The 27,198-nt window shown below is 45.5% G+C and overlaps 2 protein-coding genes, 1 long non-coding RNA gene and 1 pseudogene across 6 annotated transcripts in view; 3 read left to right on the top strand and 1 right to left on the bottom strand.

The window, feature by feature from the left end:
- Positions 1 to 963, top strand: part of LOC720035 (uncharacterized) — a 33,190-nt gene extending 32,227 nt beyond the window's left edge. Inside the window, 1 exon segment of the mRNA XM_077981292.1 lies at positions 525 to 963. The gene's annotated coding sequence lies outside the window, so the exon portion shown is untranslated.
- LOC144337300 (uncharacterized) overlaps positions 1 to 6,761 on the bottom strand; it is a 15,696-nt gene extending 8,935 nt beyond the window's left edge. Inside the window, exon 1 of the long non-coding RNA XR_013410273.1 lies at positions 5,258 to 6,761. This is a non-coding gene — a long non-coding RNA (uncharacterized LOC144337300). The remainder of the gene's footprint in view (positions 1 to 5,257) is intronic.
- On the top strand, positions 5,313 to 27,198 carry LOC720017 (zinc finger protein 525). Of its 3 annotated transcripts, XM_077981619.1 has the most exons (8): positions 5,313 to 5,356; positions 6,761 to 6,884; positions 7,759 to 7,877; positions 8,619 to 8,706; positions 15,419 to 15,545; positions 23,314 to 24,154; positions 24,239 to 24,723; positions 24,898 to 27,198. In XM_077981619.1, exons 4-8 carry the CDS (start codon positions 8,692 to 8,694, stop codon positions 25,074 to 25,076), a joined length of 1,647 nt encoding a protein of 548 aa, XP_077837745.1. In that variant the 5' UTR covers positions 5,313 to 5,356; positions 6,761 to 6,884; positions 7,759 to 7,877; positions 8,619 to 8,691; the 3' UTR covers positions 25,077 to 27,198. The 3 variants fall into 3 exon arrangements, with proteins under 3 accessions (XP_077837745.1, XP_077837746.1, XP_028695248.2); XM_077981620.1 differs by lacking the exons at positions 24,239 to 24,723; positions 24,898 to 27,198 and adding an exon at positions 19,609 to 19,726 and having other exon boundaries at positions 23,314 to 23,786; XM_028839415.2 differs by lacking the exons at positions 6,761 to 6,884; positions 7,759 to 7,877; positions 24,239 to 24,723; positions 24,898 to 27,198 and adding an exon at positions 19,609 to 19,726 and having other exon boundaries at positions 23,314 to 23,786.
- On the top strand, positions 25,156 to 27,198 carry LOC114674071 (uncharacterized; annotated as a pseudogene). The gene is made up of 2 exons (XR_013410244.1): positions 25,156 to 25,253; positions 25,369 to 27,198. The product of XR_013410244.1 is annotated as an uncharacterized LOC114674071 (transcript).

Raw genomic sequence — 27,198 nt, 5'->3', positions numbered from 1 at the left:
CCTCCCGGGTTTAGACCATTCTCCTGCCTCAGCCTCCCGAGTAGCTGGGACTACAGGCGCCCGCCACCTCGCCCGGCTAGTTTTTTGTATTTTTTTTTTTTTTTTGAGGCGGAGTCTTCACTCTGTCGCCCAGGCTGGAGTGCCGTGGCACCATCTCGGCTCACTGCAAGCTCCGCCTCCCGGGTTCTGGCCATTCTCCTGCCTCAGCCTCCGAGTAGCTGGGACTACAGGCGCCCGCCACCGCGCCCGGCTAATTTTTTGTATTTTAGTAGAGACGGGGTTTCACCGTGTTAGCCAGGATGGTCTCGATCTCCTGACCTCGTGATCCGCCCGCCTCGGCCTCCCAAAGTGCAGGGATTACAGGCGTGAGCCACTGCGCCCGGCCTAGTTTTTTGTATTTTTTAGTAGAGACGGGGTTTCACCGGGTTAGCCAGGATGGTCTCGATCTCCTGACCTCGTGATCCGCCCTTCTCGGCCTCCCAAAGTGCTGGGATTACAGGCTTGAGCCACCGCGCCCGGCCCAGTTTTTTGTTTCTTTAACACAATCTGATAGGGATTTTTATGGGTATTGTGTTGAATCTAAATCACATTGGGTTATATAATCATTTAACAGTATTAATTTTTCCAATCCATCAATATGGTTTTATGTCTATCTATATATGTTTTAAATCATTTTGATCAATGTTTGTGGATTTCAAGGTACAAATGTCTCATCTCTTTGCATTTATTCCTTAGTATTTCTTACTTAAATTTCCCTAGCAAATGGAAGTGTTTTCTGAATTTTCTTTTAAAATTGCTGATTGTTAATGTATGGCAATTCAACTAACTTTTGGTGCTGATATTGTATTCTGCAAATCCACTGAATGTGTTTATTATTTCCAGTAGTATTTTGGTTGACTCTTTGGAGTTTTTACACAGAAGATCATGTCATCTACAAACAAATGCAATTTTCTTTCTTTCTAATTTGGTTGAGTTTTCTTTTTTTCTTTTTCTTTTTCTTTTTCTTTTCTTTTTTTTTTTTTGAGACGGAGTCTCACTCTGTTGCCCAGGCTAAAGTATAGTGGCATGATCTCGGCACATAACAAAAGAGTAGTGTCTCCATAATTGTGCTTAGAACTCTGTGGTGCATGAGTGGAAAAACTATTAAACAGAATCCTAGGAGAGCTAGAATGACGAAGTTTAAGTCCAGTAAACCTAGCCAGACGTGTTCCTTACTGCTCACGCATGAGTCACGTTCTTAAGATGTTTACAGTTAAGGAAAGCAGCTTAATAGTACCTGCAAGAACAAACTCCTACAGAAACACAATGTCCAGATGACCCAATATCCCATGACAATGTATGCTTCTAAGATAATTACAGCCATGCTTTCAAGTACTTGCACACTAAAATACTAAAATACCAAGGATAGCTTTTTTTTTTTTTTTTTTTTTTTTGAGACGGAGTCTCGCTCTGTCGCCCAGGCTGGAGTGCAGTGGCCAGATCTCAGCTCACTGCAAGCTCCGCCTCCCGGGTTCACGCCATTCTCCTGCCTCAGCCTCCCGAGTAGCTGGGACTACAGGCGCCCGCCGCCTCCGCCGGCTAGTTTTTTGTATTTTTTAGTAGAGACGGGGTTTCACCAGGTTAGCCAGGATGGTCTCGATCTCCTGACCTCGTGATCTGCCCGTCTCAGCCTCCCATAGTGCTGGGATTACAGGCTTGAGCCACCGCGCCCGGCCTTTTTTTTTTTTTTTTTAAATGCAGGTTCACGCTTGTCGTCCAGACTGGAGTACAGTGGCACCATCTTGGCTCACTGCAACCTCCGCCTTCCAGGTTCAAGCAATTCTCCTGCCTCAGCATCCTGAGTAGCTAGGATTACAGGCATGTGCCACCACGCCCAGCTAATTGTTGCATTTTCAGTAGAGACGGGCTTTCACCATGTTGTCCAGGCTGGTCTTGAACTCCTGACCTCAGGTGACCCCCCCCGACTTCAGCCTTTCAAAGTGCTGGGATTACAGGTATGAGCCGCCGCGACCAGTCAAGAATAGCTTTAAATCAACAAAGTGATAGGTTTTGTTAGACTGTCAGCCAACCAGCAGGTAGACATATCTTAGTTTTACCTAGGCACCTATGTAAAAAAAACTTAGGCCGGGTGCGGTGGCTGACGCCTGTAATCCCAGCACTTTGGGAGGCCGAGGTGGGAGGATCACGAGGTCAGGAGATTGAAACCATCCTGGTAACACGGTGAGACCCTGTCTCTAGTAAAAATACAAAAAATTAGCTGGGCTTGGTGGCGGGCGCCTGTAGTCCCAGATACTCAGGAGGCTGAGGCAGGAGAATGGCATGAGCCCACGAGAAAAGGCTTGCAGTGACCGGAGATCGCGCCACTGCACTCCAGCCTGGGTGACAGAGCGAGACTCCGTCTCAAAAAAAAAAAAAAAAAAAAAAAAAAAAACTTAAAGAAGAGGCATTTCCTTTGTTTTTGAGGACGCCCTACTGTGTAACTGGTAGCGTTTTTTTTGTTTGGTTTTTGTTTTTTTGTTTTGTTTTCTAGATGGAGTCTTGCTCAGGTGTGAGCCACTGCACCCAGTTATATTTATTATTATTTTTTTATTATTTATTTTTTGTTTTTGAGACGGAGTTTCACTCTTGTTGCCCAGGCTGGAGTGCAATGGCACGATCTTGGCTCACCACAACCTCCGTTTCCTGGGATCAGGCAATTCTCCTGCCTCAGCTTCCTGAGTAGCTGGGAATATAGGTGCGTGCCAACAGGCCAGGGTAATTTTTGTATTTATAGGAGAGACGAGGTTTCTCTATATTGGTCAGGCTGGTCTCAAACTTCAGACCTCAGGTCATCTGTCCTCCTTGACCTCCCAAAACGCTGGGAGTACAGGCTTGAGCCACTGTGCCTCGCCTGAAGTGGTATTTTTAGAGAGTAACTAAAACTTTTTTCAGCTTAATGACCCAGAGATGTATTTCTGCAGGACTTGGGAGCGCTCCTTGTAAGGCAAACTACAAGGGAGATAGTACCTCTATCTCAGTAGGAAGTTAAATAATTCAAACATCAAATATTTCCAATTTAAAGCTACGGACATTTAAATAATTCTGAGCCTTGAGAGGAACGTGGTCATGCAACCTGAGTCCAATGGCATGCAGGTGCAACTTCTAAGAATTTTGCTGGCCAGGTGCGGTGGCTCACGCCTGTAATCCCAGCACTTTGGGAGGCTGAGGCCGGCGGATCACTTGAAGTCAGGAATTAGAAACCAGCCTGGCCAACACGGTGAAACCCCGTCTCTACTAAAAATACAAAAGCATTAGCCAGGCATGGTGGCACGTGCCTGTATTCCCAGCTACTTAGGAGGCTGAGGCAGGAGAACTGCTTGAACCGGAGAGATGGAGGTTGCAGTGAGCCAAGATCGTGCCACTGCACACCAGCCTGGGTGACAGAGCAAGACTCTGTACCAAAAAAAAAAAAAAATGCAATAAAATTTAGTTTCCTTATACCAATTAAAAAAAAAAAAAAAGTTTTCCTGTAAATAATTAGGAAGACTAAGCAGCCCCAGAGATAAGACCTCGTGGCATTGTTGTCCCTTCTTCTGGAGTGATAAAGTAACCTTCCTTGAAGTCTATCAATCCGTCACCAATCAGGTTGCTGCAGCCGATGCACTGGTCTTGAATGGAAAATGTGGTGACTCTGCTAAAGCTTCTCTTTCCCTGTGTGTGAAACCTTAACGTCTCTACTTGGGAACAGGGGCCCCTTCATTTGGAATTGAGGTTTCCAGGTGGCTATCCTCAAGCTTTGTGTTCAAATAAAGTCTATAATTAATCATGTATTCTAAATTTTATTATTTACTGCTGACATCAATTCCTGTCGGATTGTAGGAGCCTCACCAGAGAGGGCACCTGTCGCCACGTTGTAAAACTCACACTTGTCAAAAAGACATGGGTTAAAGTATTTCCCCTCCCTCTGCATGAAGCTAACTAGCTGACACAGATGGTCACCTCCATTACCAAGTAGAGCCACGATGAACTATGTGTGACCAAGAATGTTGTCAAGTCCTCTTCCCTGAGGACTGATTAGTGTTTATCTTGAAAACATGAACTTAATGGGTTGCATAGAACAGTGAAGTTTTTTTTCTGTCTTTTCAACCTCTCAGGTCTTTGCCTCTATTTCCCATCACATTCTGGTCTAAGACTTATTTATTAATAAGATGGTTTTTATTTCTTCCTCTTTTGTCGTGAAGATGATTTCTCATTTCGGGGAAGATATTTTAGTTTTCAATTGTATTTTCACAACATTTAAAAAGCGAAGTAAAGAGTATTTCTTGGACCAGGCACAGCGACTCACTCCTGTACTCCAAGCACTTTGGGAGGCCGAGGCAGGCGGATGACTTGAAGTCAGGAGTTCGAGACCAGCCTGTCCAACATGGTGACAGCCCATCTCTACCTAAAATACAAAAATTAGCCGGGCATGGTGGCGTGCGTCTGTAATGCCAGCTATTCCGGAGACTGAGGCAGAAGAATCGCTTCAACCCAGGAGGCAGAAGCTGCAGTGAGCCGAGATCTCGCCATTGCACTCCAGCCTGGGCGACAGAGAAATACTATGTCTCTCTCTCTCTCACACACACACAAGAAAAAAAAAGGAAATAAAAAGGAGAAAGTAATAGATCTCTTTTACAAACGTGCTGGCACAACTAACTGGATATTCACATGGAAAAGAGTAAGGTATCCCTATCTCAGGCAAGGAAATTTTTTTTTTTTTTTTTTTTTCCTGCGACAGAGTCTGGCTCTGTCGCCCAGGCTGGAGTGCCCGCGCCCGCATCCCTGCTGTGTTTAAGCAGTAGGTAGTGACCTCACTCCTCCTTAGTCTGCGCATTCCGTCCCTCATCCCAGGCGGTGGCCCTAGGGAAGTCTCTGAAGCTGAGCACTGGGTGGACTCTCCCTCCTGAGTGAATGGAGAATAGAAAGGGAGAGGATTTCTATTCTGTCCTGTGGGCCGTCAGCATGAAATCCTACGTTCCACCCAGGCAGGGCTTTGCATTTTACATTCTGGTTTGCATCCTCCTTCCAGGCTATTCCAGGGCTTTTGAATCATCCTTCTGCCTTCCTGGCTGCTCTCGCCGCCAAAACCCGGAGAACAGGGACTGGAAGGACCTTGACAGACACACAGGTCCCGCTCCGGCCCCGCCCTCTGCCGGTTCTAAAGTGCAAGTTCTCTCCGCTTCGCCCCCGCCCCTACTTCACCCAGGCCCCGCCCACACCTCACCCAGGCCCCGCTCACCTCCTCGTTGGCTCCACCCAGGCCTGGTTTCCGTCTTGCACGTCCAGATTCGCGCAGACCAGGAAGCGGATCCCGTGGAGTGACCGTCACACCGCAGCGGTGAGTTTTGCTCTGTGTTGTATTAAGTCTGCGCTCCCCAGGTCCCCGGCACTTCTGTACATGGGATGTGGGGTCCCCGTAGACCTGGAAGTTCTCGTCTTTCTTCCTTCACTCAGAGCAAATGGAGATGTTCTCCTGGGGGTCCGGAAGTCCCTTCTTTTTGGGTTTAAAGTCACCCTGAGGCTGATCCCGTCCTGGATCTTTCTGCTACAGCGTATACACTTCCTATGGCGTAGTTTTCTTGCTAAAAACCGTTTTTTGACTCCTTCCGCACTGCGCTTTTAAAAATCCTCACCCGAGAGGTGTTTTCCCACCCTGCGCGTCTCCCAGCCTCACCCTCGTCAATTCCTGGAGCACAGCACCGTGACCCCAGTAGCGGGGAGGACGCGTTCTCTGGTCCTGGGATCCTGCAGATCCCACCCTTGTCTGAAGGCGTCGTTGCCCCCCCCACCTCCCTCCTCCTCATGCTGGGCCCCGCTGCTCCCCAGGTCTTCCCTCCGCAGTCACCGCTTCCCCTGAGCCCGCACTGTAGAGGTGCCCGGTGCCTGTCCTGTGATATGGGGTGTTCTTGCCTGCCCAGATTCAGCTCTTAGAAAATGTGCTCCTCCGAGATGCCGGCGTCTTACTCCAAACCCTCGTGTGATTGTGTGGGCCAGCAGGATCAGGAGACAGAGAGAGGGACTGGGAGAGCAGTAGAAAACCAGAGGCAGAGAAAAGAAGAATGAGGAAGACCCGTAACAGATGGCAAAGTAGAGGATGGGTGAGGGATTTGCCAAGAGACAGCAAAAGTGAAAAAAAGATAAGAAAGCAGGAGGAGAAAAGCAACTGCAGAAATGTAGAGAACAGCTAGATGTACAGAGAAATGAAGGACAGACAACAAGGTAGTGAGGGGCAGCAAAGAGGGAGGCTCAGAGTGAGGGATAGGAGGAGGCATTTGGAGCCAGGGCAGACAGAGCAGAGTGGTGCTGGTGGCAAGGAGAACAGAGGGAGAACCACAGCAGGGTGGATACCTGGGGATCTGGGGTGCCAGATTGGGGACAGGGGGTTATAACAGGGAAGAGAGAATTTAACAGGGAGAACAGAGGATGCGCAGAGATGGGAGAAGAGGCAGAAATCTATGGAGATTGAGGACGATCTAAAGCTTGGGGAGAAGGAGCAACTAGAGGTTAAATAAGTTGTGACGATGGAGCCCGGGTAATTTTTGTATTTTTAGTAGAGATAGGATTTCAGCATGTTGGCCAGGTTGGTCTCAAACTCCTGACCTCAGGTAATCCACCCACCTCCACCTCCCAAAGTGCTGGAATTACAGGTGTGAGCCACCGCAGCTGTCCACCCATGTATTCTTGATTGAAAAATTTGCTTATGTCTTAGTTCTGCAGCTGACCCTGTTTCCCTGTTTTCAAGGTCAATAGCTGTGTGTTCACACTTCTGCATTTTATAAATGTTACTGAGATTTTCTTCTAAGGAAGAATTCAATGTTGGCTGTCAGTTTCATCAGAACCTTTCCAAAGAATTTTCTTTAACCCAGGTAGGTGAAAGATGCTTCTCTAAATTTAAGGATGGAATAAGAACAACCCATCCCATTAGCCCTTCCAGGCCCCCATGTAAGAATTCAGGCACACCTTCTCACTCATCTCAGATCTTCTCAGGGTAACTTGGTGAAAATGTTTCCCGCTCTGAGCCCGGGTGAGCCTCCCTGCAGCTTGATGATGAAGGGCTAGACCAGAAAAGCTCAACCTGAGTGACCCTGACCCCTGAAATGATTGGCAAAATAGAGGCAGTGTGTGGGCATGGCTTTTTCTCTGGGAGAGGGGAGTGCCCAGTTGTAATTAGAATTTTCCATGGGATGCAGTAAACCAAAAATGAAAAAAAAAAAAAAAAAAGAAGAAGAATGGAAGAAACAGAGTGGTAGACTCAGAAACAGAGACCATCTTCAGAGGCCTTTGTCTGTATGAGGATATCACAGCTACGTCTAAAGCAGGTTGTGTCAGTCCCTGGCAGGGAACCCTCCACTGGCTTCCCATGTTCCCCAGGACAAAAGTCCAGCTCCTCACTGTGGCTCTACAGCCCTGTGTCCAGGGCCCCTGCCAGTGTCCAGCCTCCTCCTGGGAGCTTGCCCTCATCTCCCGACTCCCTCTGCCCCAGTCACATTTGCTTTTCTCTTTTTTCAAACATCAAAACCCTTCCTGTCTCAGGTCGTTGTCTCCGCTTTTATTCTATGTTTCTAAATGAAGATGGCACTGTCCCTTTCTCCTTCAGGTCTAGGCTCAGAGATGCCTCCCATGGCCTCCCACCCCCATCTGAAGTTCCCTCTGCCTGTCAGTGTCTATTACATTACTCAAGTTTTCTTATCTCTGTGTCCATCTTATCAGAAATGCACTTTTTTTTTTTCCCCCAAACAGACTCTCACTGTGTCCTCCAGGCTGTGAGTGCAGTCTCGTGATCTTGGCTCACTGCAACCTCTGTCTCCTGGGTTCAACTGATTCTTCTGCCTCAGCCTCCCAAGGAGCTGAGATTACAGGTGTGTGCCTCCACACCCTGCTAATTATTGTATTTGTATTTTATTTTATTTTTGAGTCTTACTCTGTCGCCCAGGCAGTAGTGCAGTGGTGCAGTCTCAGGTCACTGCAGCCTCCACTTTCCAGGTTCAAGAAATTATCCTTCCTAAGCCTCCTGAGTAGCTGGGATTACAGATGCCCACGAAGCTCGGCTACTTTTTGTATTTTTAGTACAGACAGCGTTTCTCCCTGTTGTCCAGGCTGATCTCGAACAACTGACCTCAAGTAATCCACCCACCTCTGCCTTTCAGAGTGCTAGTATTACAGGCATGAGCCACCATGCCTGGACCAGTTTTTCTATTTTTAGCAGAGACAGGGTTTCTCCATGTTGGCCAGGCTGGTCTCAAACTTCTGAGCTCAAGTGATGCTTCCACCTCAGCTTCCTAAGTAGCTAGGACCACAGACACACAGACGTGCACCACCATACCTGGCTAAGTTTTTGTATTTTTGGTAGAGTTTTCCTCAAGGGGAGCTCATCCCAGCCCATCTCCCCACAGCTGAAGTGTGTGTGTGTGTGTGTGTGTGTGTGGGCTTCTCCAGGAGGGGAGCGGGAGTTTTCCTGTAGGAATTTTTTGTTCCTGATGCACTGGGCAGCAGAGGGGACCGTATTTCCTCAGGGTGAGGTCTCCTTTGTTTGTGTCATCGTGTTACAGGGAGGGGGATGTGTTGATTCTGAGCCATAAACGCATATTTTTAACATTCAGGATTGACTGCTAAAGACTCTTGGTCCATGAGGAAGAAACCCAGAAGAGGAAGAGGAAAGCAAAGGAGTCGGGGATGGCTCTTCCTCAGGTGAGATGATATTTCGGTGGATTGTTCTGTCTCCTTCCTTTCAGAAACGCTGGGCCTTGGAGTTGGGAATCTTCTCTGAGTCTGAAGCGTCCTGCCTGACAGGTTTGCTCACCCTCACCCATGCCTTCCCTCAGTCCCTCTCATCTCGCTTAGATTCCATCTCTCGTGACCCAGTGACATGAACTTGGGAAGAGGCTGCACTGGGCATGGGCCTGGGAAGGGCTCACACCAGACATGGATGGAGACGGGGTGAGGGTCCCGTGGTGTCAGTGCTGTTGGGCAGCAGGGATTGTTCAGGGGCCACCTCTGGATGCACTGTCAGCTCTCTGTGGACCAGGATTAGAGCAGCTGCCAATGGAAGTCACGTATTAATGTGCACAAAGTACGTGGTAAATTCTAGAAAAGGAGACCAATAAAAGAAAATCTTTACTCCCTGATTTTGTACCACATTATTAGGTAATTGAGTGAGTTACTAAGTTTCTGACTCCAAAAATCTTACTAATTAGAATGGAAAGTTCATACATAGACATGAATAATACATGAATGATTCCTTTATTATTATTATTATTATTATTATTATTATTATTATTTGAGGCAGTATTTTGCTCTTGTTGGCCAGGCTGGAGTGCAATGGCATGATCTCAGGTCACTGCAACCTCCGCCTCCTGGGTTCAAGCGATTCTCCTGCCTCAGCCTCCCAAGCAGCTGGGATTAAAAGCATGCGCCACCACGCCCAGCTAATTTTGTATTTTTAGTAGAGACGGGGTTTCTCCATGTTGGTCAGGCTGGTCTCAAACTCCCGACCTCAGGTGATCCACCCACATTGGCCTCCTAACGTGCTGGGATTACAATTGTGAGCCACCGTGCCTGGCCTATTCCTTCATTATTTTAAGAATATGAAATCAATGTAAATAATAGGAGGAGATTCGTTAAACTATTCTTAGCACATTAAGCTCATGAAGACAGTGGTGTCACTGTGGAAAGGCTTGTGAAACAAGTGTTTTTGGTAAAAATGTTTACAATTTTTCTCAAATATGAGAGTAGTAGTACTTTTTTTTTTTTTTGAGACGGAGTCTCGCTCTGTAGCCCAGGCTGGAGTGCAGTGGCCGGATCTCAGCTCACTGCAAGCTCCGCCTCCCGGATTCACGCCATTCTCCGGCCTCAGCCTCCCGAGTAGCTGGGACTACAGGCGCCCGCCACCTCGCCCGGCTAGTTTTTTGTATTTTTAGTAGAGACGGGGTTTCACCGTGTTATCCAAGATGGTCTCGATCTCCTGACCTCGTGATCCACCCGTCTCGGCCTCCCAAAGTGCTGGGATTACAGGCTTGAGCCACCGCGCCCGGCCAGTAGTACTTCTTTTTTATCCTAGAGGATAAAGCCATATTCTCATTCCACCTATTATTATTATATTCTTTTTTTTTTTTTTTTTTTTTTTTGAGACGGAGTCTCGCTCTGTGGCCCAGGCTGGAGTGCAATGGCGCGATCTCAGCTCACTGCAAGCTCCGCCTCCCGGGTTCACGCCATTCTCCTGCCTCAGCCTCCCGAATAGCTGGGACTACAGGCGCCCGCCACCTCACCCGGCTAATTTTTTGCATTTTTAGTAGAGACCGGGTTTCACCGTGTTAGCCAGGATGGTCTCGATCTCCTGACCTCTTGATCCGCCCCCCTCGGCCTCCCAAAGTGCTGGGATTACAGGCGTGAGCCACCGCGCCCGGCCTATTATATTCTGAAATGAAGTCTTGCTTTGTTGCCCAGGCTGGAGTGCAGTGGCATGATCTCAACTTACTGCAACGTCTGCCTCCCAGGTTGAAGCGATTCTCCTGTGTCAGCCCACCTAGTAGCTGGGATTATAGGCATGCGCCACCACGCCTGGTTAATTGTTTTGTACTTTTAGTGGAAACGGCTTTTTACCATGCTGGCCAGGCTGTCTTCCAACTCCTAACCTCAGGTGCTCTGCCTGTCTCAGCCCCCGAGAGCACTGGGATTACAGGCACAAGCCACCGTGCCCAGCTCCACCAGTGATTATTACATATAAATGGTTATGTTTAAACATCACATGATGTATATATTTGTTTTGTGGTAAGTCTCCAAGCAAAGCTGCAGCTTAGGCCCTTGGCCATAAGGCATCTCCTTTCCTTGTCACATCCCTCATCCTCCTTCCAACCTCACTGGGGAGCCGCTACCGTCAGTTCTGTGTTAGGTGTCAGAGCAAGTCTCATACACGTGTATTTCTGCATCATTATGAGATTTAAAAAAAAATTCTGGGCCAGGCGTGGTGGCTCACACCTGTAATCCCAGCACTTTGGGAGGCTGAGGCCAGCGGATCATGAGGTCAGGAGATTGGGACCATCCTGGCTAATATGATGAAACCCTGTCTCTACTAAAAAATACAAAAATTAGCCGGGCGTGTTGGTGGGCACGTGTAGTCCCAGCTACTTGGGAGGCTGAGGCTGGAGAATGGCGTGAAGCTGGGAGGTGGAGCTTGTAGTGAGCCAAGATCTTGCCACTGAGCTCCAGCCTGGGTGACAGAGCAAGACTCCGTCTCAAAAAAAAAAAAAAAGAAAGAAAGAAAAAATAATTCTGTTGTAAATTTTTAAAAAATTTTATTTTATTTTTTCACTTTATGCTTGGGGCTACATGTGAAGGCTTGTTACAGGGGTAAACTCACATCATCGGGTTTTGTTGTACCAATTATTTCATCACTCCAGTATCAAGCCCAGTACCCAATAGTTATTTTTATTTTATTTTATTTTAATTTAATTTAATTTTATTTTTTGAGATGGAGTCTCACTCTGTCACCCAGGCTGAAGTGCAGTGGTGTGATCTCGGCTCACTACAACCTCCACCTCTTGGGTTCAGGCAATTCTCTGCCTCAGCCTTCTGAATAGCTGAGATTGCAGGCACCTGCCACCATGCCCAGCTAATTTTTTTGTATTTTTAGTAGAGACGGGGTTTCGCCATCTTGGCCAGGCTGGTCTTGAACTCCTGTCCTCAGGTGATCCACCCGCCTAAGCCTCCCAAAGTGCTGGGATTACAGGTGTGAGCCACTGTGCCCGGCCCCAGTAGTTATTTTCTCTGCTCCTCTCCTTCCTCCCACTGCCAAGACGAGATTCCTCTTCAGTTAAACAAATCTTGCTACTTTTATATTTTTAAAACTTTTATAAATATATATACACACACATAAATACACGTACATCTATACATATACATATATACATACATACATACATATATATTTTGAAAATCTGGGGAAAATTACAACCCTTTTTATTAATATCTAATTTCTTGTGAGTCTATGTAGGTTTTATTATTGTTTTGGACATACATATTTTCATACTTTGAGTAATGCTGTTTTCATATATTTATTTTATTTTGAGACAAGGTCTCGGTCTGTTGCCCAGGCTGGAGTGCAGTGGCATGATCTTAGCTCACTGCAACCTCCACCCTCAGGCTCAAGCCATCCCTCAACCTCTGCCTCTCAGGTGGCTGGGACCGCAGGTGCCCCCATGCCTGGTTAATTTTAATTTTAATTTTTTGAGCGGAATCTTGCTCTGCAGCCCAGGCTGGAGTGCAGTGTGTGATGTCAGCTTACTGCAACCTCTGCCCTCCTGGTTCAAGTGATTCTCCTGCCTCAGACTCCTGAGTAGCTGGGACTACAGGCGAGTGCCACCATGCCTGGATAATTTTTTATTTTCAGTAGCGATGGGGTTTCACCTTTTTAGCCAGGATGGTTTCCATTTCATAACCTCGTGATCTGCCCACCTCAGTCTCCCAAAGTGTTGAAATTACAGGCGTGAGCCACCTCATCCAGCTTTTTTTTTTTTTTTTCTTTTTGAGACAAATTCTCGATTGCCCAGGCTGGAGTGCAGTAGTGCAATTTCAGATCACTGCAACCTCTGCCTCCCAAGTTCCAGTGATTCTCCTGTTTTAGCCTTTCAAGTAGCTGGGATTATAGTCACGTGCCATCCCCCGCGGCTAATTTTTTCATGTTTTTAGAAGAGGCGGTGTTTCACCATTTTGGCCATGCTGGTCTTGAATTCCTGACCTCAGGTGATCTGCCTGCTTCAGCCTCACAGCATGCTGGGATTACAGACACGAGCCACCATGCCCAGTCCCACCAATTATTGTTAAATATATATTGTTATATATTTAAACATCACATGATCTATATATTTGTTTAGTGGTAAAACTCCAAGAAAAGCTGCAGCTTAGACCCTTGGCCATAGGGCATCTCCTTTCCCTGTCATGTCCTTCACCCTCCTTCCAACCTCACTGGGGAGCCACTAATGTCAGCTCTGTGTCAGGTGTCAGAGCAAGTCTCATACAGACGTATTTGTGCATCGTTATGAGGCTTTAGAAAAAATTCTGTAGTAACTTAAAGTTCTTTCCTTTTTCTTTTTTTTTTTTTGAGACAGAGTCTCACTCTGTCGTTTAGGCTGCAGTGAAGTGGCGTGATCTCAGCTCACTGCAACTTCTGCCTCCTGGATTCAAGCACTTTCCTGCATCAGCCTCTTGAGTAGCTGAGATAGGCAGCCAACACCATGTCTGGCTATTTTTTGTATTTTTAATAGAGAAGGGGTTTCCATTATCTTGGCCAGGCTGGTCTTGAACTCCTGACCTCGTTATTCACCTGCCTCAACCTCTTAAAGTGCTGGAATTACAGGTGTGAGCCACTGCGCCTGGCCCATAATAGTTATTTTTTCTGCTCCTCTCCTTCCTCCTGGTCTCTACCCTCAAGTAGACCCCGGTGTCTGTTGTTTTCTTCTTTGTGTTTTAGTAAATATTTTACTTTGATATTTGATCCTGCTGGTTGTGAATTTACATGTTGTCATGTTAGTAAACATGGCTAGCTTGCTGTTTGCCATCTGCATTGGAAATGGACTGAATGACAACATGTGGGTCCTTTGAGATTTTTCCCTGTGTAAAGAGTGCCATAGTGGTTCCTTCTGCGCACGCCTGCATTCCTACACATATCTGAACATTCCTCCAGGTCAGGCAGTTGAGAGGGTGATTGCTTTTTTTAGGATGGGGCATTTCCTGTTTTCTTAGATCTGACAAGATTCCCCCCTGCCCGCAACTGCCAAAGTGTCCTTTTCCAGCAAGATGAGATTCCTCTTCAGTTAAACACAACTTGCTACTTTTCATATTTTTTTTTTTTTTTTTGAGACGGAGTCTCACGCTGTTGCCCAGGCTGGAGTGCAGTGGCGCGATCTCGGCTCACTGCAAGCTCCGCCTCCCGGGTTCCCGCCATTCTCCTGCCTCAGCCTCCTGAGTAGCTGGGACTACAGGCGCCCGCCACCGCGCCCGGCTAATTTTTTGTATTTTTAGTAGAGACGGGGTTTCACTGTGGTCTCGATCTCCTGACCTTGTGATCCGCCCGCCTCGGCCTCCCAAAGTGCTGGGATTACAGGCTTGAGCCACCGCGCCCGGCCTACTTTTCATATTTTTAAAAACTTTATATATGTACATACACATTCCCACAAGCATGCACACACATATACATACAAATACATGTATACACACATATGTATATATTTTGAAAATCTTTTATATTTTGAAAATCTGGGACAAATGATAACCTTTTGTATTAACATCCAGTTTTTTGTGAGTCTCTGTAGGTTTTATTATTTTGTGAACATATATATATACACGATTGATTTTTATACTTTGAGTAATTTTGTTTTCATGTACTTTATTTTATTTTGAGATGGGGTCTCGCTTTGTTGCCCAGGAGTGGGTTTCCTGGTGGGATCGTAGCTCACTGCAACCTCCACCCTCAGAGTCAAGCCATCCTCCCTCCTTAGCCTTCCAAGTAGCTGGGACCACAGGTGCCTCCCGCCACGCCCACCTAATTTTGTTTTGTTTTGTTTTGTTTTTAATTTTATTTTTTTGAGATGGAGTTTCTGTTGCCCGGGCTGGAGTGCAGTGATGCAATCTGGGATCATTGCAACCTCTGCCTCCCTGGATCAAGCGATTCTCCTGCCTCAGCCTCCTGCGTAGCTGGGATTACAGGCATGTGTCACCAGCCTATCTTTTACTGTGGACATTGTCATCTTTTAAGACATCAGTCGGGCCGGGGATGGTGGCTCACGCCTGTAATCCCAGCACTTTGGGAGGCCAAGGCTGGCGGATCACGAGGTCAGGAGATCGAGATCATCCTGGCTAACATGGTGAAACCCTGTCTCTACTAAAAATACAAAAAATTAGCCGGGCCTGGTGGCGGACGCCTGTAGTCCCAGCTACTCGGGAGGCTGAGGCAGGACAATGGTGTGAACCCGGGAGGCGGAGTTTGCAGTGAGCCGAGATGGTGCCACTGCACTCCAGTCTGGGCGACAGAGTGAGACTCCATCCCAAAAAAAAAAAAAAAAAGACATCAGTTGTGCTCTCTCTCATCTAGATAATGAATGTCACCTGGTGTGTCAATAAAAGTTCCAAACATTTTTATAACAGGAACCCAACATTGATTTCTTATTTATTTCTTGTATTTTTCACAAACATAAGAAATTTATACTGAAAGTGTGTCTTGATTATACTCAAAAAGTGTAATAAAACACATCTGGGGAGACGTCATGTGGTGAGAAATCCCTCACTCGGATTTGTCAGAACATTCTCTACAATTAAATCCCTGCTTTCCCCTCTCTCCTCTTCTCATTTTCTGTAAAGATGAGAACTCCTCCCATAGCCATTTGCTTAAAATGTGTTTTTGTTGCAGGGTCTGTTGACATTCAGGGACGTGGCCATAGAATTCTCTCAGGACGAGTGGAAATGCCTGGACCCTGCTCAGAGGAGTTTATACAGAGACGTGATGCTGGAGAATTATAGGAACCTGGTCTCCCTGGGTGAGGATACCTTTCCTCCTGGGGATGTGCCCTTGTGTGTCTTTGCATTTTCTCTTGTTGCCTCTTGGGAGCCCCATCGTTCCTTGACTAAAATGGAAGAGATATTGATTTTGAAATGAAAAGCTTCATGATGTAGCATCTGGACTTTCACTGTCCCCTTTGTTTAGATGTTCTGCATTCTTCATGATAGCTCAGTGGGGCTTCCAGAACTAAAGTAGGCATAAAACCTTATCACAGCCTGGTCGTTGTGGCTCACACCTGTCATCCCAGCACCTTGGGAGGCCAAGGCATGTGGATCACTACGGGTGAGGAGTTTGAGACCAGCCTGACCAACTTGGAGAAACCCAATCTCTACTAAAAATACAAAAATTAGCCAGATGTTGTGGTGCACACCTGTAATCCCAGCTCCTGGAAAGGCTGAGGAAAGAGAATCAACTGAACCCAGGAGGCCAAGGTTGCAGTGAGCCGAGAACACACCACTGCACTCCAGCCCGGTGACAGAGCAAGACTGTGTTTCAAAAGACAAAAACAAAATCTTATGGCCGACTTTAAAGATATCCAGTTCCCTGTTTGCTTCTCCTGTGCTTTCAATTCAGTAGTTCTTGGAAGAGAGCTCGATGTCCACGTATTACATATTACAATGCTCCCTCAGCATTCAGAAGGAGGCAGTCAGTGGAGGAATTTGTGAAATATTTTCTTAGATCCATCTGTAATGTCTTCTTTCCTATTGAAACATATGAGGCCGGGCGCGGTGGCTCAAGCCTGTAATCCCAGCACTTTGGGAGGCCGAGACGGGCGGATCACGAGGTCAGGAGATCGAGACCATCCTGGCTAACACAGTGAAACCCCGTCTCTACTAAAAAATACAAAAAAAAACTAGCCGGGCGAGGTGGCGGGCGCCTGTAGTCCCAGCTACTCGGGAGGCTGAGGCAGGAGAATGGCGGGAACCCGGGAGGCGGAGCTTGCAGTGAGCTGAGATCTGGCCACTGCACTCCAGCCTGGGTGACAGAGCGAGACTCCGTCTCAAAAAAAAAACAAAAAACAAACAAACAAAAAAAGAAACATATGGCTGGGACTCTAGAAAAGCTCCAGCACGTCATGGTCCTTTCTTTTTATAAGCAGGAGTCTCTTTCTGACCTGCTGTCTCCATGTTGGAGCAAGGGAAAGAGCCCTGGACCGTGGAGAGTGAAGTGAAAATAGCAAAAAAAATCCAGCTGGGTGGGAATGTATTACAGGTGTAAAGGCAGGTAAGAGCTCAGATGGGCAGAGTGGAAGCTCCACCTTCCACTAGTGTGTGGGGAAACTCTGCAAGTGGGAGAATTCTGTGGGAAAAGGAAAGTTTAAGTCCTGACATCCCTGAATGGACATCTTTCTGAAGGGGGCCTGCCCCTTCACACCTGTGGGTATTTCTCGTCAGGTGGGACAAGAGACTGAGTAAAGAAATAAAGAAATAAGACACAGAAACAAAGTATAGACAAAGAACAGTGGGCCCAGGGGACCGGCACACTCAGCATGTGAGGACCTGCCCCGGCACCGGTCTCTGAGTTCCCTCAGTATTTATTGACCATTATTTTTACTATCTTAGTGAGGGGAGTGTAGCAGGGCGACATTTAGGGAGAAGGTCATCAGGGAAACATGTGAGCAAAGGAATCTGTATCATGAATAAGTTCAAGGAAAGGTAGTTTGCCTGGATGTGCACGTATGCTAGATTTATGTTTCACTTTACACAAACATCTCAATGTAGCAAAGAGTAACAGAGCAGTATTTCTGCCAGCATATCTTGCCTCCAGCCATGCTTTTCTCCTTTCTCAGAATAGAATGAATGGGAATGGTCTGCTTTACACTGAGACATTCCATTCCCAGGGACAGAAGCCTTCTTCTTATCTCAACTGCAAAGAGGCCTCCCTCTTTCACTCCTCCTCCTCAGCACAGACCCTTTACAGGTGTCGGGCTGGGGGATGTAAGGTCTTTCCATTCCCATGAGGCCATGTCTCAGGCTGTCTCAGCAGGGGGAAACTTTGGACAATACCCAGGCTTTTTTGGGCAGAGGTCTCTTGGGCTTTCCGCAGTGCATTGTGTCCCTGGCAAGACTGGAGAATGGCGGTGACTTTTACCAGGCATACTGCCTGCAAACATATTGTTAACAAGGCACATCCTGCACAGCCCTAAATCCCTTAAACCTGGATTCAATGCAGCACATGTTTCTGTGAGCACAGGGTTGGGGCTAAAGTTACAGGTTAACAGCATCTCAAAGCAAAACAGTTTTTCTTAATATAGATTAAAATGGAGTTTCTTATGTCTTCCTTTTCTACATAGACACAGTAACAAGCTGATCTCTCTTTTCTCCACACTTTCTTTGTGCCTGCTTATCTCTCTGCTCTTACTTTCTTTCTTTTCTTTCCTTTTTTTTATGACAGAGTCTCACTCTGTCGCCCAGGCTACAGTGCAGTGGTACGATCATGGCTAACTGCAGCCTTCGCCTCCCGGGCTCAAAGGATTCTCGTTCCCCAGGTTCCTGAGTAGCTGGAACTGCAGGTGCGCACCACCATGCCCAGCTAATTTTTGTGTTTTTAGTAGAGATGGGGATTCACCATGTTGGTCAGGCTGGTCTCAAACTCCTGATCTCAAGTGATCCACTTACCTGGGATTCCCAAAGCACTGGGATTATAGGCATGAGCTGCCATGCCTAACCATTGTTATCATTTTAAATAGTTTTGTCCTTTAGTTCTTAGTAAACATGTAACAACCAGTGTCCATTCCTTTCAGTATGCAGAAGTGAAGTGCGTTGTATAGATATTTGGGCAGAGGTTATTGTTGCAGGTATGTTAAACATCTTAAAGTTACAGCATAATAATGAAACTTAAAATTTCCATAACCTGGACATATGCAGTGGCTCACGCCTATAATCCCAGTACTTTGGGAGGCCAAGGTGGGCAGAACACCTGAGGTCAGGAGTTCAAAACCAGCCTGGCTAACATGTCGAAACTTTGTCTCTACTAAAATTACAAAAATTAGCCAGGTGCGGTGGTGGGTGGCTGTAATCCCAGCTACTCAGGAGGCTGAGCCAGGAGAGTCGCTTGAATCTGGAAGGCGGAAGTTGCGGTGAGCTGATATCATGCCATTACACTCCAGCCTGGGAGACAGAAAAAAAAAAATCCATAACCTGCAAAAACTACTCCACTAGAAGTTTTTTTATTTATGTCAGAATTATTTCTGTGTGTGTTGCATTTCCATTAACATATATGTACAGTGTTTTTCATGCCTTTTATTTTAAAAAATATGAAAAAACGTTTATTTATGAAGAAAAGGTATACGTATGCCAGTTTCTGTGTCTGTCCTTTTATTAATTATGTATTTATGAGACAGAGTTTTGTTGTTGTCACCCAGGCTGAAGTACAATGCTGTGATCTCAGCTCACCGCAACCTCTGCCTCTTGGGTACAACCGATTCTCCTGCCTCAGCCTCCAAGTAGCTGGGATTAGAGGCATGCACCACCACACTCATCTAATTTTGTATTTTTAGTAGAGACAGGGTTTCTCCTTGTTGGCCAGGCTGATCTCGAACTCCCGACCTCAGGTGATTCGCCTGGCTCGTCCTCCCAAAGTGCTGGGATTACAGGAATGAAAGACCACGCCTGGACTATCTGTTTTTTTAATTTACCTTCACTGGATAGCTTTATTTATTTATTTAATTTTTTGAGATGGAGTCTCACTCTATCACCCTGGCTGGAGTACAGTGGTGTGATCTTGACTCACTGTAACCTCCACCATCCAGGTTCAAGCAATTCTTCATCCTCAGCCTCCTGAGTAGCTGCGACTATAGGCGTGCACCACTATACCCAGCTAATTTTTATATTTTTAGTAGAGATGGGGTTTTACCATGTTGGTTGGCCGGGATGGTCTCGATCTCCTGAGCTGGTGATCCGCCCACTTCAACCTCCCAAAGTGCTGGGATTACAGTCATGAGCCACGACACCCAGTCTGGAGAACTTTTTATATGCTTGTGGGTTGGAGTTACTCTTTAGCCTTCTTTCATTTCTCTTTTTTTTTTCTCTCTGAGACAGAGTTTCAGTCTGTCACCCAGGCTAAAGTGCAGTGGTGTGATCTAGGCTCACTGCAACCTCCACTTCCCAGGTTCAAGCAATTCTCCTGCCTCAGCCTTCCAAGTAGCTGGGACTACAGGTGAGTGCTAACACGCCGGGCTAATTTTTTGGTATTTTTTTTAGTAGAGTCGGAGTTTCAGCTTGTCAGCCAGGATGGCCTCAATCTCCTGGCCTGGTGATCCTCCCGCCTCAGCCTCCCAAAATGCTGGGATTACTCGCACGAGCCACCGCACCTGGCCTGTCTCAAGGTTTTTAAAACATGTTAGTGCTAGTAGATGGCTTCAAGTATTGCAAGTTTTACAGTACAGACTCTCAACTTCCTTAGTTTAATAAGATTTGTCAGCTTTCGATGATGTTAATGATGAGATGCTCTTTTTCCTGTGTCTGTCATTTCACTGTCCTGTCAGAAATAGATTAGACTGGCCGGCCATGGTGGCTCACCCCTCTAATCCCAGCACTTCGGGAGGCTGCGACACGTTGATCACTTGTCAGGAGTTTGAGGCAAGCCTGGCCAACATGGTGAAACCCCGTCTCTACTAAAAATACAAAAATTAGCTGTGCATGGTGGCGTACACCCATGATCCCAGCTAATTGGGAGGTTGAGGCAGGAGAATCCCTTGAACCCGGGAGGTGGAGGTTGCAGTGAACCAAGATCATGCCACTGAACTCCAGACTTGGCGACACAGTGAGACTCTGGACTGAGGAGGGAGAATCACTTGAGGTAGGATAATCCTGCCAGTACACTCCAGCCTGGGTGATAGAGCGTGACTCCATCTCAAAAACAAACAAAAAAGGAAATAGCTTAAACTGGGAGGCTTCAGACACAGACATTTATTTCTCATGAATTTGCAAAGTGGGAAATCCAAGAGTGAGGTGCCAGCCACATTGTTTCCTAGTGAGAGCCTTCTTCATGGTTTAGCCCAGCCATCTTCCTGCCGTGTCCTGACATGGTGGAAAGAGGAACAGGAAGCGAGCTCTTTACTGTCTTTTTATAAATGCGCTGGTCCTATTCACGAGTAGTCAACACCCATGACTAGATCCTCTCAAGGTCTGCATCTGCAGGAACATCCTATTAGAGAATACTAAATCTACCGAAGCTTATTTGAGAAGTAGTTATTTATCTTATTTTATTTTATTTTATTTATTTATTTATTTTTGAGACAGAGTCTCGCTCTGTCGCCCAGGCTGGAGTGCAGTGGCGCGATCTCGGCTCACTGCAAGCTCCGCCTCCCGGGTTCACGCCATTCTCCTGCCTCAGCCTCCCGAGTAGCTGGGACTACAGGCGCCCACAACCGCGCCCGGCTAATTTTTTGTATTTTTTAGTAGAGACGGGGTTTCACCGTGGTCTCGATCTCCTGACCTTGTGATCCGCCTGCCTCGGCCTCCCAAAGTGCTGGGATTACAGGCGTGAGCCACCGCGCCCGGCCTTATTTTATTTTTTTGAGACAAAGTCTCATTCTGTCACTGAGGCTGGAGTGCAGGGGCGTGATCTTGCCTCACTGCAACCTACGCCTCCTGGGTTCAAATGTTTCCTGCCTCAGATTCCCAAGTAGCTGGGATTACAGGCGTCTTCCGCCATGCCCAGCTGATTTTTTTGTAGTTTTAGTAGAGATGGTGTGTCGCCATGTTGTCCAGGCTGGTCTTGAACTCCTGAACTCATGATTCACCCACCTCAGGCGACCAAAATGCTGGGATTACAGGCATGTGACACTGCACCCGGACGTTAGCCAATTCTTGTTCCTGATAATGCTGTGTGTTTTCTTGACCTCATATATCAGAAGGTAGTGATCTTAACATGTATTTCAGGTCTTACATTGTGTACTGGTGGTAAGTACAAGTTTTGGCTTTTTTCTTAAGAGGGAATTGTTTAGAATTCTTCAGTCTGTATAAATCTACTTATTTTTTTCTTGCTTGTTTTATCCTGGGTTGCAATATTTGATTAATTGATTTTTATGACTTCACATGTGAATTTTCAGTATGTGGTATGCAATATAACTGACACACTCCCCCATTAATGTCACAAAGTGCCACAGGGTGCAGGGGCTCACACCTGTAATCCCAGGACTTTGGGAGGCCGAGTCGTGTGGATCACCTGAGGTCAGGAGTTCGAGACTAGCCTGGCCAACATGGTGAAACCTGATTTCTACTAAAAATACAAAAATTAGCCGGGCATAGTGGCACATGCCTGTAATCCCAGGTGCTCAGGACCTAAAACAAGAAACTTGCATGAGCCTAGGAGGCAGAGGTTGCAGTGAGCCAAGATCATGCCATTGCACTCCAGCCTGGGTGACAGAGCCAGACTCTATCTCAAAAAAACAAAAATACCAAAAATTAAAAATTAAAGTCGGCCGGGCGCGGTGGCTCAAGCCTGTAATCCCAGCACTTTGGGAGGCCGAGGCGGGCGGATCACGAGGTCAGGAGATCGAGACCATCCTGGCTGACACGGTGAAACCCCGTCTCTACTAAAAAATACAAAAAACTAGCCGGGCGAGGTGGCGGGCGCCTGTAGTCCCAGCTACTGGGGAGGCTGAGGCAGGAGAATTGCATGAACCCGGGAGGCGGAGCCTGCAGTGAGCTGAGATCCGGCCACTGCACTCCAGCCTGGGCGGCAGAGCGAGACTCCGTCTCAAAAAAAAAAAAAAAAAATTAAAGTCACTATATGCCTATTCCAGTTAATAACTTTTGTAACAGTTATTCAGAAAAATATGGTATTAACATTTTCTTTCTTTTTTTTTTTTTGAGATGGAGTCTCACTCTGTCACCCAGGGTAAAGTGCCACGATCTCAAATCACCATAATCTTTGCCACCCAAGTTCTAGCGATTATCCTGCCTCAGCCTCCCAAGTAGCTGGGACTACAGGTGCCCGTGACCACGCCTGGTTACTTTTTGTATGTTTAGTAGAGACAGAGTTTTGCCACATTGGCCAGGCTGGTTGAAATCCTGACCTGAGGTGATCCATTTGCCTCGGCCTCCGGAAGTACTGGGATTACAGTCGCGAGCCACCATGCCATGCCTTTTTTTTGAGATGGAGTCTCATTTTATCACCCAGGCTGGAGTGGAGTGGTGCAGTGTTAGCTAACTGCAACCTTGGCCTTTTAGCTTAATGCAATTCTTGTGACTCAGCCTCTGGAGTAGCTGGGAGTACAGGCGCTGGCCACCACACCTGGCTAATTTTTGTAATCTTATCTTGTCAGTGCTATGGTTATTTGACAATACAGAATTTCCACTAATTTTGGTTATTCTTACAGTAGCCTGAGGTGGATTATTTACCAATATAGTATATTGTGTGGTTCTTTAGCATTTATTTGTATACACTAAATATGCTGTAAATATGAAGGATATACATTTTTCTCCGATGTGGCAGTGATAAGTGTGATACACTGTAGGGTCACCGTGGAAAAACACTCCTTACTTTAGACTTACACATGTTTGTGTCCTGTCAGTGTTTTGTCATAATATTGGGAATAGGCTTCCGTAGAAATGATTTGAAGGACATGTAATCGTCCTTGTTTATTAAAGAATCTTACTCCTTTTGTGTTCCTAAACTTTGAAGCTCATATTTGGGAAGTTGAAAATAAGTATTGTTTTTTCTATGATATTTACACATTTCAGTATTATATACCATCCGTACTTAACTGGAAACCTATTGGTGTTTAAATTTTGTAGATATCTCTTCCAAATGCATGTTGAAGACATTGTCATCAACAGGGCAAGGCAATACAGAAGTGATCCTCACCGGGACATTGCAAAGACAAGCAAGTCATCACACTGGAGAATTTTGCCTCCATGAAATTGGGAAAGACATTCATGACTTTGACTTTCAGTGGAAAGAAGATGAAACAAATGGTCATGCAGCACCCCTGACAAAAATCAAAGAGTTGACTGGTAATACAGACCGACATGATCAAAGGCATGCTGGAAACAAGCATATTAAAGATCAGCTTGGATCAAGCTTTCATTCGCATCTGTCTGAACTGCACGTATTTCAGCCTGAAGGGAAAATTGGTAATCAAGTTGAGAAATCTATCAACAATGCTTCCTCAGTTTCAACAGCCCAAAGAATTTCTGATAGGCCTAAAACCCTTATTTCTAGTAAGTATGGAAATAATTACCTCCATTCTTCATTACTCACACAAAAATGGGAAGGACACATGAGAGAAAAATCTTTCGAATGTATCGAGAGTTTCAAATCCTTTAATTGTAGCTCACTCTTAAAAAAACACCAGATAATTCACTTAGAAGAGAAACAATGTAAATGTGATGTATGTGGGAAGGTCTTTAATCAGAAGCGATACCTTGCATGCCATCGTAGATGTCACACTGGTGAGAAACCTTACAAGTGTAATGAGTGTGGCAAGACCTTTGGTCACAATTCATCCCTCTTCATCCACAAAGCACTTCATACCGGAGAGAAACCTTATGAATGTGAAGAATGTGACAAAGTTTTCAGTCGCAAATCACACCTTGAAAGACACAAGAGGATTCATACTGGAGAGAAACCATACAAATGTAAGGTTTGTGATGAGGCTTTCGTGTATAATTCATATCTGGCAAAGCATACTATACTTCACACTGGAGAGAAACCTTACACATGTAATGAATGTGGCAAGGTTTTTAATCGACTATCTACCCTTGCACGCCATCGTAGACTTCATACTGGAGAGAAACCTTACAAATGTGAAGAGTGTGACAAAGTTTTCAGTCGCAGATCACACCTTGAAAGACATAGGAGGATTCATAGTGGAGAGAAACCTTACAAATGTGAAGAATGTGACAAAGTTTTCAGTCGCAAATCAAACCTGGAAAGACATAGGAGGATTCATACTGGAGAGAAACCATACAAATGTAAGGTTTGTGGCAAGGCTTTCCAGAGGGATTCACACCTGGCACAACATCAGAGAGTTCACACTGGAGAGAAACCTTACAAATGTAATGAGTGTGGCAAGACCTTCCGTCAGACATCATCCCTTATAATCCATCGTAGGCTTCATACTGGAGAGAAACCTTACAAGTGTAATGAGTGTGGCAAGACCTTCAGTCAGATGTCATCCCTTGTATACCATCATAGACTTCATAGTGCAGAGAAATCTGAATAGTCTAATGAGTGTGTCAACACCTTCCATCACCATTCAACCCTTGTAAATCACAGGGCCATTCATACTGGAGAGAAACCTTACAAGTGTAATGAATGTTTCAAGGTTTTTAATGAAAAAGCAACCCTTGCACGTCATCATAGACATCATACCGCAGAGAAACCTTACAAATGGGAGGAATGTGACAACGTGTTCAGTCATAAGTCAAACCTTGAAAAACATAAGAAGATTCACACTGAAGAGAAACCATACAGATATAAAATTTGTGACAAGGTTTTTGCATATAATTCATACCTGGCAAAACATACTAGAATTCACACTGGAGAGAAACCTTAGAAGTGTAATGAGTGTGGCAAGACCTTGGGTCAAAATTCACACCTTGTAATTCACACTGGAGAGAAACCTTACAAGTCTAATGAATGTGGCATGGTTTTTAATCAATAATCACACCTTGCAAGTCATCACAGATTTCATACTGCAGAGAAATCTTACAAACGTGAACAATGTGACAAAGTTCAGTCGCAAATCCAGCTTCAAATACGTAGGAGAATTCATACTGGAGAAAAAACATGCAAATATAAGGTTTGTGACAAGGCTTTCGGGAATGATTCACACCTGACAATACTAGAATTCACACTGGAGAGAAACTTTACAAGTGCAATGAGTGTGGCAAAGCCTTTAGTGGGCAGTCAACACTTACCATCAAGCAATCCATGGGACAGGGAAACTTGACTAATGTAATGATTGTCACAAAGTTTTCAGTAATGCTACAATCATTGCAAGTCATTGGAGAATCCACAATGAAGAGAGATCTTAAAAGTGTCATAAGTGTGGCAAATTTTTCAGACATCGTTCATGCCTTGCATTTCATTGGTGAACTCATGCTGGAGTGAAACCTTACAAATGTCATGATTGTGGCAGGGTCTTCAGTCAAGTTTCATCCTACGCAAAACAGGATAATTCATACAGGAGAGAAAGCTCGCAAGTTTGATGATTGTGGCAAAACCTTTACTTCACGTTCACACCTCATTAGGCATCAGAAAATCCATACTGGACAGAAATCTTATAAATGTCATCAGTGTGGCAAGGTCTTCAGTCTGAGGTCACTCCTTGCAGAACATCAGGCAATTCCTTTTAGAGACAGTTGTTTCTAATGTAATGAGTATAACAAACCATCAAGCATTAATTGACATTAGAGTCAAATCAGCCTTGACCTGAGTTTGAGTTGACTTAACATTGAGTTCAAGCATTAGTTACCATTAAACTGTTTATGTTAAGAGGATTGTGCTGGGGGCCATGGCCCATGCTTGTAATCTCAGCACTTTGAGAGGCAAAGACAGGTAGGTCACTCGAGGTCAGGAGTTTGAGAACACCCTGGCCAACAGACAGGAGCCACTTTTCCCAAACTGTATTTTCTTTTTCTTTTTTTCTTTTTGAGATGGAGTCTTGCTCTGTCGCCCATGTTGGAGTTTAGTGGCATGATCTCGGCTCACTGCAACCCCCTCCTCCTAGGTTCAAGCGATTTTCCTGCCTCAGTCTCCCTAGTAGCTGGCACTACAGTTGTGTGCCACCATACTTGGGTAATTTTTTGTATTTTTAGTAGAGACTGGGTTTTACCGTATTAGCCAGAATAGTATCCATATTCTGACTTTATGATCCACCTGACTCCACCTCCCAAAGTGCTGAGATTACAGGTGTGAGCCACTCTGCCTGGCCTGTTTTTTGTTTCTTTAACAAAAAGTTATAGGGATTTCTATGAGTATTGTACGGAATCTAAATCACATTCAGTTATATAATCATTGAGCAATATTAATTTTTCCAATCAGTATGGGGTTTATATCTATTTATACATGTTTTTAATCATTTTGATCAATGTTTGTAGATTTCAAGGTACAAACCTCACCTTTTAATGCTTATTTCTAAATGTTTCTTAGTTTAAGTTCTTTAGCAAATGGAAGTGGTTTCTAATTTTCTTTTAAAATTATTTATTGTTAGGCCGGGCGCGGTGGCTCAAGCCTGTAATCCCAGCACTTTGGGAGGCCGAGGCGGGCGGATCACAAGGTCAGGAGATCGAGACCACAGTGAAACCCTGTCTCTACTAAAAAAATACAAAAAATTAGCCGGGCGCGGTGGCGGGCGCCTGTAGTCCCAGCTACTCAGGAGGCTGAGGCAGGAGAATGGCGGGAACCCGGGAGGCGGAGCTTGCAGTGAGCCGAGATTGCGCCACTGCACTCCAGCCTGGGCAACAGCGTGAGACTCCGTCTCAAAAAAAAAAAAAAAAAATTATTTATTGTTAATGTATGGAAATTCAGCTAATTTTTGGTGCTGTTGTTCTATTCTGCAAATACACTGAATGTGTTTATTAGTTCCAGTTGCATTTTGATTGACTCTTCGTGATTTTCTTCACAGAATGTCATGTCATCAACGAACAAATAAAATTTGACTTCTTTCTTTCTGA

The sequence above is a fragment of the Macaca mulatta genome, chromosome 19 (assembly GCF_049350105.2).
Source record: "Macaca mulatta isolate MMU2019108-1 chromosome 19, T2T-MMU8v2.0, whole genome shotgun sequence".
Lineage (NCBI taxonomy): Eukaryota > Metazoa > Chordata > Mammalia > Primates > Cercopithecidae > Macaca > Macaca mulatta.
This window is presented reverse-complemented; position numbering and strand designations above follow the sequence as displayed.

Excerpts from the sequence above, each read along its gene's own strand:
- LOC720017 (XM_077981619.1), top strand. Across the intron at positions 15,546-23,313 it reads TAGGAACCTGGTCTCCCTGG|ATATCTCTTCCAAATGCATG; the intron begins GTGAGGATACCT and ends TAAATTTTGTAG. Across the intron at positions 24,155-24,238 it reads ACTGGAGAGAAACCATACAA|ATGTAATGAATGTGGCAAGG; the intron begins ATGTAAGGTTTG and ends GAAACCTTACAC.